This window comes from Ranitomeya imitator, chromosome 1 (genome assembly GCF_032444005.1).
Source record: "Ranitomeya imitator isolate aRanImi1 chromosome 1, aRanImi1.pri, whole genome shotgun sequence".
NCBI classification, from domain to species: Eukaryota; Metazoa; Chordata; class Amphibia; order Anura; family Dendrobatidae; genus Ranitomeya; species Ranitomeya imitator.
The window spans coordinates 967,736,620-967,757,509 of record NC_091282.1 but is presented as its reverse complement, the minus strand read 5'-3'; the positions used below and the strand labels follow the sequence as shown (position 1 = coordinate 967,757,509).

The 20,890-nt window shown below is 40.6% G+C and overlaps 1 protein-coding gene across 47 annotated transcripts in view; it reads left to right on the top strand.

Moving 5' to 3' along the window:
• Positions 1-20,890, top strand: part of ANK2 (ankyrin 2) — a 732,820-nt gene that overhangs the window by 493,914 nt on the left and 218,016 nt on the right. For 42 of the 47 annotated variants that reach the window (XM_069743800.1, XM_069743822.1, XM_069743806.1 and 39 more), the window contains 3 exons: positions 9,358-9,456; positions 11,542-11,727; positions 16,675-16,698. In XM_069743800.1, coding sequence (XP_069599901.1) covers positions 9,358-9,456; positions 11,542-11,727; positions 16,675-16,698 — 309 coding nt within the window. The remainder of the gene's footprint in view (positions 1-9,357; positions 9,457-11,541; positions 11,728-16,674; positions 16,699-20,890) is intronic. The other 5 variants (XM_069743825.1, XM_069743817.1, XM_069743802.1 and 2 more) reach the window with 1 other exon arrangement.

Genomic DNA, 20,890 nt, shown 5'->3' with positions numbered 1-20,890 from the left:
GCTGGAAATAGCTGTCCTTGGTTTTCTCCAGCAGTTCTATAGACCCACCTCTGTTTTGCACAGAGTATTTACCATAATAAAAAATCTCAATTACTGTTTCATTAAGATTTCATTGAAGTTTCTATGTTAATAGATGACCTGAAAATTTATATTTCTTGTTATTCAGTGGTTCCACAGTAATTTTCAGTCACTAGGGATCGCAGCGTAGAATACATTATTTGATGCATATTCAGCTGCTCTATCATTTCATTCATTAGATGTCACATTAGCATGAAACATTTTTAACATTGTACCCAACATGTCTTAGGAATGGTTTGTGTACTGGTAACTAAGCACTTAGTGGCTGGTAATTCCATCTTCGCATAGCAGAAAAGAGCGGTCTGGTCAGTACATTTGATCACAGCTGCCATTCATTCCTGGTCTGAGGACAGTTATTCTAAGGGAACATTGAGTTTGCATTAGATAAATAGCTAGAGAATTTGTATTGAGAGGATGGCGCGCAACATACAGTATATTATCGCCTTCTGCACCATCATATAAAACCCCTGGAATCATCTGCCTTGGAGTATGTTCATTCAGTTGTTTAATCTTGTAGAAAAAAAAACAGAGCACAGCAGGCACGCTGTCTAAGTGTTATGTTTGACTCCGATCTCTCCTTCACCTCCCACATACAATCTCTTGCCCGCTCGTGCCGCTTACACCTAAAGAACATCTCTAGAATCCGCCCTTTTTTCACCATGGAGACAACAAAAACCCTCACTGTTGCCCTGATCCACTCCAGCCTGGACTACTGCAACGCTCTATTAATTGGCCTCCCCATCACGCGACTTTCCCCTCTCCAGTCCATCCTTAATGCGGCAGCCAGGGTTGTCCATCTGGCTAATCGTTACTCAGATGCATCCGCTCTTCGCCAGTCGTTACCCTGGATGCCCATTCATTACAGGATACAATTCAAAGTACTTGTTCTCACCCACAAAGCTCTCCACAGTGCGGCACCCCCTTACATCTCCTCCCTCATTTCTGTCTATCGGCCTAACCGACCTCTGCGCTCTGCAAATGACTTTCGGCTAACCTCTGCACTAATCCGTACCTCCCACTCCCGACTCCAAGACTTCTCCCGCGCTGCGCCAATCCTCTGGAATGCTCTACCCCAAGATATTAGGACCATCCACAACTTAAATAATTTTAGGCGCTCGCTCAAAACACATTTGTTCAGAGCGGCCTACCATGTTAACTAATCAAAGTCATTTCATGTTTGTGTGTGTGTGTAGCACATTCACTATCTCCATCTACCCCCCACCCCCTGAAGATGGCTGAGCCATCATTTTAAATACATCATTGTAAATACACACCTGTACTTTGTATCTCCCCCACCTCATTGTAGATTGAAGGCTCTCATGAGCAGGGTCGTCTTATTTTGCTTTATTGTATTGTTAACGTTGTTACCTATGACTGTTGTGTTTGAAACTGTTAAACTGTAAAGCGCTGCGGAATATGTTGGCGCTATATAAATAAAGATTATTATTAGATCACAGGCATGGCACAAAACTGAAGTCATTTCAAATGGCAACTTTCTGGCTTCAAGAAACACTAAAAGAAATCAAGAACAAAAAATGTGGTATTCAGTAATGGTTAATTTTTTTAACCAAGCATAGGGGAAAAATTATGGAATCACTCAATTCTGAGGAAAAAATTATGGAATCATGAAAAACAAACAAACAAAAAAAACACTCCAGCACATCACTAGTATTTTGTTGCACCACCTCTGGCTTTTAGAACAGCTTGCAGCCTCTGAGGCATGGACTTAATGAGTGTCAAACAGTACTCTTCATCAATCTGGCTCCAACTTTCTCTGATTGCTGTTGCCAGATCAGCTTTGCAGGTTGGAGCCTTGTCATGGACCATTTTCTTCAACTTCCACCAAAGACTTTCAATTGGACTGAGATCCGGACTATTTGCAGGCCATGACTTTGACCTTATGTGTCTTTTTTCAAGGAATGTTTTCACAGTTGTTGCTCTATGGCAGGATGCATTATCATCTTGAAAAATGATATCATCATCCCCAAACATCCTTTCAATTGGTGGGATAAGAAAAGTGTCCAAAATATCAACATAAACTTGTGCATTTATTGAAGATGTAAAGACAGCCATCTTCCCAGTGCCTTTACCTGACATGCAGCCCCATATCATCAGTGACTGTGGAAATTTGCATGTTCTCTTCAGGCAGTCATCTTTACAAATCTCATAGGAATGGCACCAAACAAAAGTTCCAGCATCATCACCTTGCCCAATGCAGATTCACGATTCATCACTGAATATGACTTTCATCCAGTCATCCACAGTCCATGATTGCTTTTCCTTAGCCCATTGTAACCTTGTTTTTTTTTTGTTTAGGTGTTAATGACGGCTTTCATTTAGCTTTTCTGTATGTAAATCCCATTTCCTGTAGGCTGTTTCTTACAGTTCGGTCACAGACGTCGACTCCAGTTTCCATCCATTATTTCCTCATTTATTTTGTTGTGCATTTCCTGTTTTGGAGACATATTGCTTTAAGCTTCCGGTCTTGAGACTTTGATGTCTTCCTTGGTCTACCAGCATGTTTGCCTTTAACAACCTTCCCATATTTGTATTTTGTCCAGATTTTAGACACAGCTGACTATGAATAACCAACATCTTTTGCAACATTGCGTCATGATTTACCCCTTTTAAGAGTTTGATAATCCTCTCCTTTGTTTCAATTGACATCTCTCATGTTGAAGCCATTATTCATGTCAGTCCGCTTGGTGCAACAGCTCTCCGAGGTGCGATCACTCTTTTTTAGATGCAGACTAATGAGCACATGTAATTTAATGCAGGTGTTATTTTGGGGTATGAAAATTTGCAGGGTGATTCCATAATTTTTTCCTCAGAATTGAGTGATTCCATAATTTTTCCCCTATGCTTGGTTAAAAAAGTAACCATTACTGACTCCCACATTTTTATTCTTGATTTCTTTTAGTGTTTCTTAAAGCCAGAAAGTTGCCATTTGAAATGACCTTAGCTTTATGTCATGTCTGTGATCTGCTTTTTTTCTACAAATTTAAAAAACTGAATGAACATCCACCAAGGCCGGTGATTCCATAATTTTTTCCAGGGGTTGTATTCTTCTTTTTGTCCATTCAGTACATTCACATCACATATTGAGAACTATGAACATCCTGCTTTATTTCTGGTTACCAAAGCCAATGGAATCGCCTGTATCTGGATCATGGATATATCCTAATAAAGATACAGTTACTAATCTTCATTTATAGCCCCAACATTCACAAAAAAATACTATGCACAAAATCTTCCTAACAGCACATAACTTATGAATTAAATAATCTCCTGTCATTTCCCAGTAGAAAAGTGTATGGTCTTTATCTTTCTACATTCAATTTCTATTTACTCCTTACCGGCCCCATATCTATCTATCTCATTTCTTTTTTTTTGTACTGTGCTCTCTGTTATATATTTACTGCTATAGAACTTTTTACTTACTCTTAGAGGGAACCAGTCACCAGGTTTGGCTGATATAAGATACACCCACTGCCTTTCAGGGCTTATATACAGCATTCTATAATGCTGTAGATAAGCCCCCGATCCGACCTGCAAGAGAAGAAAAATAAGTTTGATTATACTCACCTGCAGGGTGGTCCGGTCTGATTGGTGTTGCAGGTCCAGATCCGTCACCTCCCATCTTCTTATGATCGCCGCCCTCCTGCTTGATGGCTTCCTGTTATCGCGCTCCTGCACAGGCTCCTGCGCTCATCTGCCCTGTTGATGGCAGAGCAAAGTACTGCAGTGCGCAGGTGCTGCATCTCTCTGACCTTTCCCAGCGCCTGCGCACTGCAGTACTTTTCCCTGCCCTCAACAGGGCAGATAAGTATGCCTGCGCAGGAGCGCGATAACAGGAAGCTGTGAAGCAAGCAGGAGGGCGGAAATCATAAGAAGATGGGAGGTGCCGGACCCGGACCTGCAACACTCATCGGAACGGACCACCCTGCAGGTGAGTATAATAAAACTCTTGTTTTTCTTATTTTCCAGGTCAGATCGGAAGCTTATCTACAGCATTTTAGAATGCTGTATATAAGCCCTGGCAGGCGGTGGCCATATCTTATATCAGCCAAATCTGGTGACAGGTTCACTTTAAGGGCCTTTCTCAGCTGGGATCCCATTCCTCGCACTCCTGGCAGACAACTGACTGCTGAAGGAAGTGACGGCCATCCAGGCATCTGCCCTACAGGGGTCAAACCTGGGGAAATGCACAGTGATGCTAATGTTTATCTCTTTTGGCTGTATTTTGACATAATTTCTTTTTTTGTTCCTTGTCAATTACTTATTATTCTTTCTAATATGTCTCACCTACAGTACATATAGTCTTGTATTAAAAAAGAGGTGATCACTATCCAAAAATTATATTATTAACAGTGGTGCCCTCATGAAAAGCCCAGAGGATATACAGCAATGCAAAAGGTTTCTGTACCAAACATTAAGTTCTATTTTTCTATTGTATGAAATATTAATTCCATGCAATAAAATGCAAATTAATTATGTAAAAATCATACAATGTAATGTTCTGTTTTTTTATTTTTAGATTCTGTCTCTCACAGTTGAAATGTACCTATAATAAAAATTACAGACTGGTTGCTTATGGAAGTATTGTACCCACAACATTAGGACCATGCTGCTATTTTTCCTTGTATGTAGTCAGGAGAGTCCAATGAATATACAAAAGAGCAAAAACTGTTTCAGCACTGAAGGGTTCCAAGTAAAAAAATGTAGAAGTTTGTTCACTCATCTACAGTGGGTATGGAAAGTATTCAGACCCCTTTAAATTTTTCACTCTTTGTGTCAATGCAGCCATTTGGTAAATTCAAAAAAGTAAATTTTTGTTCTCATTAATGTGCACTCTGTGTTAGGGTTGGCGGAAAGCACCGAGTATATATATGTATAAATAGGTACGTTCACAACCCGGAGTCCACCGTGCAGGAGAGGAACCTGCTGCTGGCAAATGGCGGTGCTATATGGCGGTATAAGCGAACTCTGTTAACTCCACAGAGTCGCTAAAAATAAGATACTGTGCCCTGTTAGCATCACAGGGGAACACAGCTAACTGCTGAGGTGATGGCAGTCAATAGTCACGCACCCAGAAAAGCACACAAACAATCCTCACCGGAGGTGCCGGTATTCTAGGGGCTTATTTCAACCGGGTCCCTGAATACATACATGCAAACTGCTCACCGGAGGTGCCGGTATTCTAGGGGCTTACTTCAGCCGGGTCCCTGAACACACACATACAGGCGCGACCACAAATAACAAGCTCATGACACGAGGTGATGCTAGCGCATGGCCGTGCGGCCATGCAAGCCTTTTATAGCTGCAGCAACTTCAGGACCTTCCTAGGGAACCAATGGAAGTTGCTACAGTACCTGAGCAACTTCAGGACCTTCCTAGAGGATCAATGATAGCTACTGCAGTACCTGAGCATCTGACCCCTGACCTCCAATGAGAGGTCTTACCTTGGGTATGCTCAGTGTGTGCAAAGCAGGACTTAGTCCCAGAAAATCCTGCTTGCCGCTGGAAGAGGTTTTCATCAAGGATATCTCTATACTTTGCCGGATTCATGTTTCCTTCAATGACAACCAGTCATCCAGTCCATGCAGTTGAAAAAACACCCCCATAGCATGATGCTGCCACCACCATGTTTCACTGTTCTGATTGTATTGGGCAGGTGATGAGCAGTGCCTGGTTTTCTCCACACATACCGCTTAGAATTATCACCGAAAAGGTCTATCTTTGTCTCATAAGACCATAGAATCTTATTTCTCAAAGTCTGGGAGTCCTTCATGGAGTTCAGCCACAGTGATCTTGGGGTTCTTCTTTACCTCTCTCACCAAGGCTCTTCTCCCACAATTGCTTAGTGTTTGGCTGGACAGCCAGGTCTAGGAAAACTTCTGTTGGCCCCAAACTTCTTCCATTTAAGGATTATATGTCACTGTGCTTTTAGGAACCTTGAGTACTGCAGAAATTCTGTTGTAACCTTGGCCAGATCTGTGCCTTGCCACAATTCTATCTCTGAACTCCTTGGCCAGTTCCTTTGACCTCATGATTCTCATTTGGTCTGACATGCATTGTGAGCTGTGAGGTCTTATATAGACAGGTGTGTGCTTTTCCAAATCAAGTCCTATCAGTTTAATTAAATACAGCTAGACTCCAATGAAGGAGTAGAACCATCTCAAGGAGGATCACAAGGAAATGGACAGCATGTGACTTAAATATGAGTGTCTGAGCAAAGGGTCTGAATACTTATGACCATGTGATTCTTCAGTTTTTCTTTTTTAATAAATAGGCAAAAATTTCTACATTTCTTTTTGTTTTCAGTCAAGATGGGGTGCAGAGTGTACATTAATGTGACAAAATTAACTTTTTGGAATTTACCAAATGGCTGCAATGAAACAAAGAGTGAAAAATGTAAAGGGGGTCTGAATACTTTCCGTACCCACTATATGTGCACACTACATTGCACCAACATGAGTTTCTTGTGCTATTTTATCCCTTTCTCTCTCTGTGAGCCCTCAATGCCCCATTCGTACGTCTCCGTTTTGTCCCTTGTCTGTCTCGTGTCCCCTGCATTTCCTGCTTCTCATTTACCCTCTCTGTTTATTAGTTGTCCTATCCCTGAGTCTACGGTTCCTGCTGTCCGCTTCCTCATCTGCCTTCTGTTACTCCAACCTCCTGTCCCCAGGTATCAGCTTACGCGGCAATAGTTTCCCCTGGGCTTGCTCCTAACACTCCCTGTATAGGGGGTGGTCCACCAGGCCAGCTCACCCTTGGGAGGTTCGTTGTCGCGGTTCTGTGGGTTCACTTTTGGAGTCTTTTCCTCTCCCTAATCCAGGATCTTACAGACACCATAGTAGCTAGTGTCCACCCACTAGTTTAGGTTTAGAGACAACTAAAAATTAGAGATAAGGCCTGCACAGGGAAAAACTTGTTAAAAAATGCAGTATTCGAGTAATATAAGGCACACAAATGGTTTATTCTATACGTATGTACGTACACACAAAGGACAGTGACCTGAAATGACAGATGTACTTTACAGCCAAATGAAGAAGATAATGTACATTACAAGTTAGTACAATGGAGAAGCTGAATAATTGATTAAAGGGGTTGTCCAACCATAAAGTACATTTTAATTAATAGATCTTTTAATAAAAATAAGTTCCACAAGTGGATGTGTTAAAAATTGTTCCTGTGCTTACATAACTGTTCTACTCTTCTATGTACTGCGTAGTGACTGTGTCTGACCAAGCATAGCTTCTGTTCATGGTGGGCATAAAACATAAGTCCTGGCCAGGGCCAGGAAGCATAAGTAGCTTATGATAATTGAGTATACAGACAAAACCTCTGGGACTCACAGCTGCTGCTTTCTGAGGGAACACATTTCCCTGCCTGTTTTATCAAAGGAGTGAATGTTTGTGCTACCTCACCAGTCATGTGACTTTATTATTAATCAAGTCAGTGACATATCAGCTCACCAGCTACTTGAGCTCCTGCATCACTGACTTGATTTATGATGAGCTCAGAGTGTGAAACACTGTGGTAGAAACACTCTCTCCTGTGATAAATCAGGCAGGGAAATTTGTTCCCTGATTAAATAGCAGCTGTGCGCTCTTGCTGTTTCATCTGTTTACTCACTTATCATAACCGACTTAAGGTACCGTCACACTTAGCGACGCTGCAGCGATACCGACAACGATCAGGATCGCTGCAGCGTCGCTGTTTGGTCGCTGGAGAGCTGTCACACAGACAGCTCTCCAGCGACCAACGATCCCGAGGTCCCCGGTAACCAGGGTAAACATCGGGTAACTAAGCGCAGGGCCGCGCTTAGTAACCCGATGTTTACCCTGGTTACCAGCGTAAAAAAACAAACAGTACATACTTACATTCAGCTGTCTGTCCCTTGCCGTCTGGTTCCTGCACTGACTGCTGGCCGTAAAGTGAAAGTGAAAGCACAGCACAGCGGTGAGTCACACAGCGGTGACTCACCGCTGTGGCTGTGCTCTGCTTTCACTTTACGGCCAGCAGTCAGTGCAGGAACCAGACGGCAAGGGACAGACAGCTGAATGTAAGTATGTAGTGTTTGTTTTTTTACGCTGGTAACCAGGGTAAACATCGGGTTACTAAGCGCGGCCCTGCGCTTAGTTACCCGATGTTTACCCTGGTTACCAGTGAAGACATCGCTGAATCGGTGTCACACACGCCGATTCAGCGATGTCTGCGGGGAGTCCAGCGACCAAATAAAGTTCTGGACTTTCTTCCCCGACCAGCGACAGCACAGCAGGATCCTGATCGTTGCTGCCTGTCACACTGGACGATATCGCTAGCGAGGACGCTGCAACGTCACGGATCGCTAGCGATATCGTCTAGTGTGACGGTACCTTTATACTTCCTCCCAAGTCAAGAGCCATTTCATGTGCCGACCATGAACTAGAACAGTTCTGCATGGTTGGGCACTGCAAATACCAGTAGATAGCAGTGGCACATTTTTAAGATTATCTCAGAACTGGTACATTTTTTAACACATACAGTTGTGGAACTTATAATTTTTCAAAGATCTATTGATTAAAATATACTTTGTTCGGGAGAAAACTACTATAAAGACAATTACATGATGCACTAGTACACAAAAATGTCATAAGCTTTAAATTACTTGATTAGGTGGAAATATATGACAATAAGCTGGAGGCTGATGAAAGTGTATCTGTCATCAGGTTTTTGTTATCTCATCTAGGAGCATCATGAGTATGGGCAAAGCCCCTGATTCCAGCCATGTATCACTGCATGTTGTATTTTTTTTTTTTATATAAGATCGTAGAATGAAAAAAATTGCACAGATTCTTTATTAGGAAACCCTATATAGAGTAATAATATATTTTGCTTCTTCGGCCTGTAACACAACCGATTACTTGTTTTACATCACTTGTAGATAATTACTTTAAAAATGCCATCTTGTCTTGTTTAGTATGTTCTTGCTAAAATTTTGCAGTTGGTCTGAATTAGGAAACAGAAGTTTTGTTATAACTTTCCAACCTCACTTCATTCCTTTTCATGCAGATTCTTATCTTTTTTTGACCATTGTATCATATCCTTAATACATGTATTAATTATCTCATGTAACCAACTTACAACTGTTTGTATGCTCGTATCTATACTTCATTTTGACATGTACAAATAAAGTTTTATAAAACCTAAATTGTTAGACTAATAATTCATAGTATTATGAAACGCACATTTAGAGAGAGACAAATATAACGTTACATTTGCCCTTACTTACAGAATGGATTCACCCCTCTATACATGGCTGCCCAAGAGAACCATCTTGAAGTTGTGAAATATTTGCTTGAAAATGGGGCCAATCAGAGCACTGCCACAGAGGTAAGTGTACCATCACCTTTGGCACCTGAATATTGCCATTTACTGATTACATTCATGAATAGAGATAACCAAATCCATTCATTGGAAATCAAATTTGTGTTACATTTTTTTTTAAATTCACTGGACCCAGCAAATTTGAACAACTAGTGAATCGTTTTTCTCGAATTTAAAAAGAAAATGCCCATTTTATACAAAGCAGAAATTTAATATAATCTCAGGCACAACCGAGCTCTCTTACCCATAATGCCTTGAAGTTATCACAGCACAGCCAATTAGAAGGGACTATGATAGCCTGTATAAAAGCAGAGGCAGGGAATGCAGTATCTGCTTTTCAGTAAATCTGAACAGTGAGAGAACATCACAGCTTAGCAATATAGAGAAAAATTAAAAATTCTGAATAAACAATACAAGTAGTGTTTGACAGCACAGCAGTGAGTAACTGTTATCATCCGTGTGCTCATAGCAATTTATGTTGAGGTCGCTCTGACATAACTAAGGCTGTGTTTGTGTTAAAAAGCTTGAAAAGTGTTCAAGAGAGTCTTAGACCTCAAAGTGTTACACGAGTGTTTAAAGGGCAATTGTGGCATTTTCAATAGTTGCAATTCACAGCAAATTGATTTGCAAAGAGTCAAATATTTTTTTTAAAATTTGACAAAGCTTGAAATGAAAAAGATTCCCACATCATTAAGAAAGAGAATAGAGCTGCCATATGATATTTATTGCAACCTTGCAGATTATACCTCAATACTAATATATGGTAACTAGTGATGTGTGAGTGCGCTCATTACTCGGGTATTCCGAGCATGCTCGGGTGTTCTCTGAAAATTTTGGGCGTGCTCGGAGTTTATGTTTGTGTCTCTGCAGCTGCATGATTTGCGGCTGTTAGACAACCTAAACACATGCAGGGATTGCCTGTTTGTTTGGGAATCCTCACATGTATTCAGGTTTTCAAGCAGCCACAAATTATGCAGCTGCAGGGACACAAACATAATCTACGGGCACGCCCAAAATTTTCAGAGGACACCCGAGCATGCTCGGAAAACCAAGGTAACGGGCACACTCGCTCATCACTAATGGTAACGAATTGCATCCCTGTTTGGTTGATGTAGAGATCTATCTCCGCTATAATATGGGAAACTTTTGAGGACTTTATTTGATTGCTTTTCCTATAGATAATGATCCACCTACATCTAAATGTCCTGGGGATCCAATTGAATGTGCTCTGCATGAAATGAATCACTTCTCTGACAGGCAACTAAATGCATGAAAATCCTAATTGTGATAGTTTTAAACAACTGTATAAATAGTCTTCATTTTGCTTCTGCAGAGTATCTGGAAGTCCTTTATTTATCTTTTAACAGGAAGGATCGAGTGGGGGTTTGAACACAGATCTGCAGTGGAGAGGAGAAAAAGTATGTCAGGGAGGGCAGAGAAAACAGGCTACAGACAAGAAGGAAAGTAATTGCAGATTAAATAAGCTCAGTGTTAGAGCCGAGACATGAAAGCAAGTGTAGACATCAGCACTTTATATATATATATATATATATATATATATATATATATATATATATATATATATATACATATATATATATATATATATATATATATATATATATATATATATATACATATATATATATATATATATATATATATATATATATATATACAGGGTCACTTCCACAAGAAATGAATCTGGAACTTAGATCAGATTGCAAACTGTATATCAGGGGTCTGAAAACTAATGATTTAAAAAATATTTGTGGGTGCTTTTTTTTTTAAATTAAATGTAACCACTAACATACTTTAAACTATTTTTCATGCCAAAGTTATCCATAGCCTTTAATCATCTTGTCTGTGATTTTATAGGATTTATTTTTCTGATGTGTTCGGTAGTGATGTATTCTTTTTTTTCTTATTTCTGTATGTTTTACTGCATTTTGAAACAAAAAAGCATATCCGTATCAATGTATCATAAGGTTATATGTTATTAAAATGCATGATTAACTTTGTAATATCACATCGCATAGCTTTTATACATCATAGCTATAAAGTGTGGGCGTTAATTGTGTTTCCCGACAGGATGGCTTCACTCCGCTGGCTGTTGCTCTGCAGCAAGGACACAACATGGTGGTTGCTATTCTTTTGGAGAATGATACAAAGGGGAAGGTTAGACTTCCAGCTCTGCACATTGCAGCCAGGAAGGATGACACAAAGTCTGCAGCCCTCTTGCTTCAAAATGACCATAATGCTGATGTACAGTCTAAGGTAAGTTATCAAACATACACATGAGATGACACCTATATGTTGCCTGTATTATTAAAATGATGCCATGGATTAATGTACAGTACTATACAAAAGTTTAGACATGCGTGCGAAGAATACTTTCATATAGGTTATTAGGTTACTAGTATCATTTAGTACAAAATGCAAAGTGAATGAACAAAAAAAAAGTCATCCTTTTCCTACAAAATAACATCATTTCTTCTAGATACAGTCACACACAGTCAGAGATTTTTGTAGGATTATAGTCAGGTTTATTGGTAACCAGTTATACCAAACCAGGGATAATAACCATTTTCATATGTAGGATGAAACTGGTATTAACTGAACAGAAACCGGTGTGTAAGAGGCTTAAAGGGGTATTCTTAGGTTGTTTCTTGAGCAGCTCACACCTCTGCAGTCTCCTTATTTCCTGGTTTCTGGGTGACAGTTCTAGTGAGTTGCAGAGCTGTATTATTAGTAGAACTATAAACCTCAGCACAATTCCTGCTGAAACACATTCAGCCGTCAGTAATTTTTTCCTTAAGTCTACATTACTATCTCTGTATTTGTATATAGAGATAAAAGTGCATTTGGACAAGCACACTGCTTGGGAAAGTGAGAGCCATAATGATGCTGCTTGTCGGGGGGAGCTGAGAGTTAGCAGGTAACTGCTGTGTATAAATCAATGGGCTGCAGAAAGATGACTTAGGGTGGTTTGAGGAGGGCTACGGATGGCAGTTTACTTCCTCCGTGAAGCTCCGCCCACGCTCCGCCTACTGCCGCATGCGTCCTGCGTTTCCCTGCGTACCTATCTTTAACATTGGGTAAGCAGGGACATGCATTGTATGTGGATGTGTGCGGCGACTGCATGGAAACGCAGGACGCAAGCGGCAGTAGGCGGAGCATGGGCGGAGCTTCACGGAGGAAGAAAGGAGGAAGTAAGCTGCCATCCGCAGCCCTCCTCAACGCCAGTGTGAAACCACCCTAACACGTTAACTCCTCCCCTGGAATGTACCTGCTGCCCTCGATCGGCTAATCTTTGGTGGCCAAGTTCTATGGAAATCAGCTGTACACTATGTAAAATGCAAACTCTCATTGTAGGAGAATGACAGCAGATAGAAAAAGCAAGTTCAGTTCAAACTTGATTATTTTCATGCTGTTTAGCTAATTAAAGCATTTTAATAACTTGAGAATACCTTTGAAACTAGGTGAGGAACAACCAAGCTCTGCTGCAAAGATGAGGTAGTGGACTTAACAGGTCATACATCATGGCAAGACTGAGCACTTCATCAAGATAGTCATATTGCATCAGCAATCTCTAGACTGGGAATACCAGATGTTATGTTCAATTTCATTTGACAAAGAATCAAGATATGGGCAACATTCAGGAATTTTAGAAGAAGTGATTGGCCAAGAAAAGCTATTGCTTCAGATGAAAGACACATCCATTTGGAAAAGTTTGGCCAGGAGTTGTCTTCGGCCGGCGTCACACTGGCGTTTAAAACAGCCGAGTGCAATGCGATAAAAAATTGCATTGCACTCGGACCAATGTTACCATATGGGGCAGCTCCCAGCAGCCGACTTTTTGACGGCCGTTTTCCTCGGTCCGAGACAATCGCAGCATGCTGCGATTGTCTCGGACCGAGGAAAACTCTCAGCTCACTCGCACCCATATAAGCCTATGGGTGCGAGTGAGACAGCGCACACCACTCGGATAACATCCGAGTGATGTGCGCTATAAGCGGACCCCAAGCAATGGAGGAGATGGAGAAATTAATTTCTCCGCCTCCTCCGCAGCTGTGCTCCGATCCTTCCTGTGTGAGAGAATCTGAACACAGACGCATGACACTCGGCTCCTGCTCTGCTGCGAGCAGGAGCCGAGGGTCATTAGCATATCGCATCCGATGTTCTCGCATCGGATGCAATACGCTAGTGTGACGCCGGCCTTCATGGAAGAATTGCAGTCAAAAAGCCATACCTTTTCATGTTAACAAGGCAAAGTGTCTCAACTATGCACTAAAACATAGGAATTGGAGTGCAAACAAATGGCAGCAGGTGCTCTGGACTGATCAAAATGTGAAATATTTAGCTGTAAATGAAGAGTTTGTTCCCTGAATGACTTGAGAGTGGTACAATAATCTGTCTGCAAGCAACAGTGAAGCATGGTGGAGGCTCTTTTCAGGTTAATGCTGCATTTCAGCAAATTGAGTTGGGGATTTTGTTGGGAGTAATGGCACAATCAAAGCTGAGAAATACCAGATGATAATTATCCATTATGCAATACCATCATGGAGGCGTCTGACTGGCTTTAAATTTACTGTGCAGCAGAATATCAACCCCAAACAGAGCCATGTAGTTAAGTATTATTTTCAGCATGATGGAGAACAAGGAGTTCTGGAAGTGATGATATGGCCACCCAGAGCTGTAATCTCATCGTCATAGAGTTTGTCTGCGGTTATATGAATACACAGAAGGATTTTCGCAAGCCTATAAATACAGAAGATCTGTGGTTGGTTCTCTAAGATGTTTGGAACATACTCCCTGCTTAGTTCCTTCAGTTTACAAGTGCACCTTAAAGAATTGATGCTGCTTTGAAGGCAAAGTTTGATTTATTTCCCTTTTGTTCATTCACTTTGCATTGATAAAAATAAATTACTAAAGGGATCCTCTCATCAGTATTTTACCCCTAAGTAATAGCATGTGCATAAGGGTGTGTTAATGTTGGTTAAATCCTTATCTTGCTTGTAGAATTTTAGTTTATCGTTTTAGAGAAATTGAGCTTATGATAATGAGTTACAAGTGCAGCGGGTAGGAGCCTGCACGTAGCTCTCCTGCCTCTCTTCCTATAGCCCGCTCACCGCCTGCTTCTGCTCTCTGACAGGTCACCCTTGCTTCAGAGACCTGCCTCTCCTGGTTGATATTTCATACAAGCGCTCTCATTGTCTGGGGTTATCTCCTCAGAGGGGGCAGTGCAGGCGCTGATCAATAGTCCAAAGTTCTCAACATCATCAGGACCTTTCTCCGCTTGCACCACATTTTGAACCCATAGCTTATTCATAGAATTTTATAATGCTGAGACGTGGAAATTAAAAATTTCATTTTTTCTCCTAAAATTATGTTTTGGCCTCAAAGTCTTTATTTTCATAAGTGGTTGTAGGATAAAACACTACAAACTTTGTAACGCAATGTCTCCTGAATGCAGCAATTCCCAATGTGTAGTCAGATACTACTGTGTGAGTTACACGACTGGGCTTGGAAGGCAAGAAACACTATTTGGCTTTTGATGCTTACATAGTTTGAAGATTCAACATGCAAAGCCCTGTGGTGCCAAAACTGCAGAAAACCCACTAAGTGACCCCATTTTGGGAACTATAAGTGAGCAGGTTTTGCTTCTGGTGACATGTGCCCATAAGTTGACCAGGACTTAACATTGATGACATACCTCAATATGAGATTTAACAGGATCCGGTTCCCCAGTGATCAGCTGAAAAATCCTCCGGCAGATGCCAGAACTTAGCTATGTAGTAGTAGAACACAGCAGAACGGTGCATTGGTTAGTAGCCGCTGGAAAGAACTGCAGTACATTCACTTCCATGGTAGATAACGTGCAGTACTTGGCAGCGGCCACTAAACAGTGAATGGGGCTGTTGTGTTCTGTCTGCACATTGCTTAGTTCCGATAGCTGACGGAGCAATTTGAAGCTGATCGGTGGATATGTCGGGTGTGAGCGTCCACCATTATCATATTGGTAAAACCCAAAGTTACGTTCTCCCCACTGCAGCAGTGCCATACATGATGAGGCTAACTGGTTTGGGCACGTTGGTTGCATGGATTTTACTGGATGGTTTCTCATATCGCTTTTCCAGTGCCTTTGAGGTACTAGTAACGTGGAAAGTCTCTAATTTTACGTTAACAAAGAACAGATCTGAATAGAGGCATTTTTTTTTTCGGGATGAGTTCAAGTTTTTATTGGTACCATTTTGGACATTGCCTAGTTCCGATAGCTGTCGGAGCAATTTGAAGCTGATCGGTGGATGTGTCGGGTGTGAGCGTCCACCATTATCATATTGGTAAAACCCAAACTTACGTTCTCCCCACTGCAGCAGTGCCATACATGATGAGGCTAACTGTTTTTTTTCGGGATGAGTTCAAGTTTTTATTGGCACCATGTCTGCACATTGCTTAGTTACGATAGCTGTTGGTACCATTTTGGACTACATAACGTTTTTGATCACCCTGTATGTTTTTAGAGGTTTGCGGAAATGCCTTGCACGTGTACAGCAGATTTCGGGAAGGTTATTAAGAAAACCTACATATTGTAGCCACCCTGGTCAAGTTTTTAACTAACTTTGCAACATGACTAAGAATATAAATCAAACTAGCGTCTCTTCTGGATCTACACGACAGGTTATAGGTTGTGCCCAATGGACTTCTGTCTTCATTCAACCAAAAGAACAAAGGCAGTAAACTTTCTGTGTCTGCCCCAAACATCAGTTAGCCACATTAATGGGGTTAGCCAAACTGATGGAGGCAGAAGTATAAGCCAAGCAATGCTCCCTGGGAAAAAGATATGCAAATTAGATCCCCTCTGGAACAAATAAAGCTGCCTCTCTACTGCCACCTATTGGGGAGTCTGATAATTTTAAACTTGCCAAGGGATTCAGATGTTACTAAAAATATCCAAATGGTTTAATAAAAATATATTGAATGATGATAAAACTTGCCAAGGAAGGAATCGTTGAGAATGGCGTATAGTTTCCAGTCTTTAAGAGGCTAGGGACATACAGTGTCTTATGTAGTAGTATTGCTTTTAGATTAGTTGTATAGTATAGTGCAGACAAGTGTTTATGGCAGTTCCTACAGCCATTGGCAATAACAAAAATGTGTTGAATGTGATGACTTATCGATTGCATCTAATATATGCTCTTTTTCCAAATTATGCAACTTCAGATGATGGTGAATAGGACGACAGAGGTATATCTAATACATTCCTTCTTGCTGCTATGTTGCATGCATCTACGCTGTCACAGAGTATACTATTGTTGTATTTTCTGCATTTCCCCATTTGTACACTGAATATTACTTTTTTTTCCACTGTATTGAAAAGTATCAGCTTTCAATTTACGGTAATTCTCCTGAGTGTAAATGTGTGATAGAGGGAACATGGGAGATTACACAGGAGGAAAGAAAGAGTTTCTAAAGCAGATCTAAAACATGGTACGAGTGGAAAGTCCGAACTGTCAGACATGTGACTCTAAATCAGTAATGACTGATATGGAGTTATATGTTAAAGGAATTGTCCACTACTAGGACAAGCCCCTCTGAAATAAAAATACCCTATACTCCCCTCCCGTAGCAGCGCCATCTGGTGTGCCATTGTTAGGTCATGTGAACCCTTTATCCAGTCAGCGTTAGCTGTCGTTCTCTCAATTCCTTAGGGCTGACCTCGGATGTCGGCAGGATATGAGAGCAGCATATCCAGAGTGGATGAGCATTGCTCTAAACTTGTAAAATGTCAGTCTATATATAGTATACACTGACATTATCATAGAGTATACACTGTATAAATAATCTCTCTGATGTAGTTATGGTCCCAGAAATCAACACTCAGGAATGGAAAATAATAAGCTAATCTGATGATTTGGCACAAAGCTCTTTTACCACCAAAATCCATTGTATTTCTCCCTTGCTCCTTATTATTTCATACATTTATAGAACTACTAAATGTAACGTTGTTGGCCAGGGTATAACACAGAGAATTTGCATTCTCTACTAATGAGAAATCTGAAAATGCTGGAGGCCCTTACTTCTCAGACCGAACAATGGGGTCTCACAATGTGGAGAGAATTCGGCTACTTCACAGCCTAGGTATAACTGTGATACAAGGAAAGTTTGCAGCGTTTTTTTGTAAAGTATTGGAAATTCAGTGCAAATTGCTTATTGCTAAAGGGCTCGGGTTTCTACGTTACTGTGCAGAAGTTAGGATCACACTAGCAATGAGCACCTCGGCAAGTCTACATTGATGCTATCTGTGTACAATCCGTGTGCTGTCCGTGATTAAAGAGAATCTATCAGCAGGTCTTTACTGTTTAATCTGAAGATAGCATGAGGTAGGGGGTAACACACAGATTTCAGCTATTTTTCTCTTATCTAGCTCTGTTCTTTTGTTTACTTGCAATCATTGTCTTAGCTCCAGGAGCTTATCACTACTGACACACAGCAGCGCGTGCCTTGTAGTCCAACTCCACCCCCTTCTGTGACAAGCAGCTCACTCTCTATAGACACTATATACACAGATATAACTTCTCAACCCGAGATTCCAGTATTCCCAGGTTCCAAAAACAGATATTCATAGAATACGTTAAAATATATCTGTTATTGAAAATATGAAAAAATAATGTTACGATATAAAATAGCAGGGAAAGCCTACAAAAACAAACGAACAGGTAGAACTGTATGGGTATATCATGGCATAAAGGGCCTCATTCAGTATGCATTGGCAAGCAATGACAGGGACCATTCAAATGTGAATATGGTTAGATATCGATTGGAATTTAAAGTGATTGAAAAAATACAAAATTCCAGTATAGAGGATATCCAAGCATTTAGCAGATAAAGTGCAGTGTAAGATCAAAATAAAGTGCATAGTGCAGTTCTGAACACCTTACATGATCAGAATACATAACACCCACATCAAGGTCCAATATGCGATTTCAACAACATTGTATGAAAGTGAAAGAACGAAACAGCCTAATATAAAGTCTTAATGTAATTCTAAGGCCTTTCATCAACAAAATAATATATATAGTTTGAAACTAGTAACGTAGCATAAGGCCCAGTGAACTTACTTTTAGAGATCGAATCATGTCCACATGTATGAAGAAAATCCAGACGATGCCGTTTCGCTAGTACTTTTTTCCAAGGGGCACCTTTATGCTGTGATATACCGATACAACTCCACATGTTCGTTTGTTTATGTAGGCTTTCTCTGCTATGTGCAGTTATATTTAACTTTAGGTGGGAGACAATAATTCTGAAATAAGAACATATGTGTTAATTATTGTATATACAGAGCATGGTGTGGTTGGGGTTAGCTTTCTGAGCTCCGCTACAGTAAATCTAAAAGCTCTCATTGTGTCAGAATGGCTGCACCCAGTAAACCCAGTGATATGAGATAGCAAAAACCTGCTGACAGATGCTCTTTAAGGGCTCATTCAGGCATCCATGCAAATCGGTCCAAGATCAGACCGCAATGCATGGACTGGCCGCGGCTCTCCTGACCGGAGCTTGACAGCTTTGTGGATTTCTAAAAGGCTGCTACACTGGTGTCAGTAGACCCACGGTGTCACTGGACAAGCAGTGGATACTGCGTCCATCCAACTACTAACGTCTCTTGACCTGGTGTCACTGCGGTATAACCGGTCAACCCATTATCATAGGGATCCCCCATCTACAATATATGACCCTGAGACTCACAAATATTTCTGTGAGGTACATTGATGAAGGTCTAAACAGACCGAAACGTCTACTGTATGTACTTTACCTCATTAAATTTCACTGCATCTACGTTCTGTGTGTGCCAAGTTTATCTATCAAACTCATACACATTTAACTGTCTGCCATACCTCTGGCTATCAGTGGGCTCTGACAACGTCAGTCTAGTCTAGTCCTTAAAAAAAGGTTTGGCAAAGAGCATATTAGAAGTACATTTATCATTACCTGGAGCACAAATCTTCCATCACTAGACAAAGGAACTTGCTATGAAACAGTAGGGTTCCCTAATAACGTCTTTTCTAAATAAAAGCTGGCTTGTCAATCAGCACCATTTGTCATGAGTAAGAACTCGTGGAGCCTCTGGAGTTTTTTACTGTTTGATGGAGACTCCCCTCTACGATGCCCAGTTGCTCTTACAGTGGATAACATTCGTATTTTCATTACACAACAATACTTTTTTCCAATGAGAGCAGATATTAGTAATTGACATTTGTTTGTAAAGGGTATCTCCATCCTGAGGGTAGTTATATATATGAAGAAACCATGTCCACACATTGTCTCATTCATGACCTTTGGATCCAAACTGCAGCAGATGTCAATAAAGCCCCATCCTCCCTATACATTCAGATTGATTGTCTCTGAACAAACAACTTCATAATCATTGGCAGAGATAATGCCATGTAACAGCATCATCTGACATTCAGAGGCTTTTCACAATGCAGATTTGCAGTAAAGCCGCTTAACATAGTATATACCATACAAAATACAATATGCACTATAATATAATGTCCGTACAGCAATCTGTAGTCAGTGTGTAATTGTGTTATAATAACTAGCCCATGCCATGCACTGCAGATACTGTGTCCATTAATGGCTGCTGAAATAAACACATTCTAGTGCTGCATTGCAGGGAGGTGGAGGAGCACAAGTTCTGCTCACACCATCATTTCTGCTGGGAGCCTTCCCTCGCAGGCCATCAAACTGCACATTACAACAGCTACAATGCTGATAAACCAGCAGTAACGTATCACACAATCAATCTATGCAGTCATATTATTGGCATTGCTTTATGAAAATACAGTAATCAATTTTTTCCAATGGATATAATAAATCTATCTATCCTATCTATCCTATCTATCTATCTATAAATCTATCTATCTACCCCATATCTATCTATCTATTATATATCCTCTATTTATAGTTATCTATCTATTATATATCATCTATCTATACGGTGGGCCATTTATATGGATACACCTGGGTGCGCCATTTATAAAGTTGCATCCAAAATGTCCAACTTCAAAATGGCCGCCATGGTCCCCACCCATCTTGAAAAGTTTTCCCCCTCTCGTATAGTAATGTGCCACAAACAGGAAGTTGATATCACCAACCATTCCCATTTTATTTAGGTGTATCCATATACATGGCCCACCCTGTCTGTCTATCTATCTGTCCTTAAGCACTGAACTTTTCTTACTATCTGTCGATCTATCTATCTATCTATCTATCTATCTATCTATCTATCTATCTATCTATCTATCTATCTATCCATAACACTGAACTTTTCTTACTATCTATCTGTCTATCTAGCTATCTATTTTTTCATCCATAAACATTGAACTTTTTTGTACCATCTACCTATAGTATATGACTGCTGCTGCCATTCACAAAT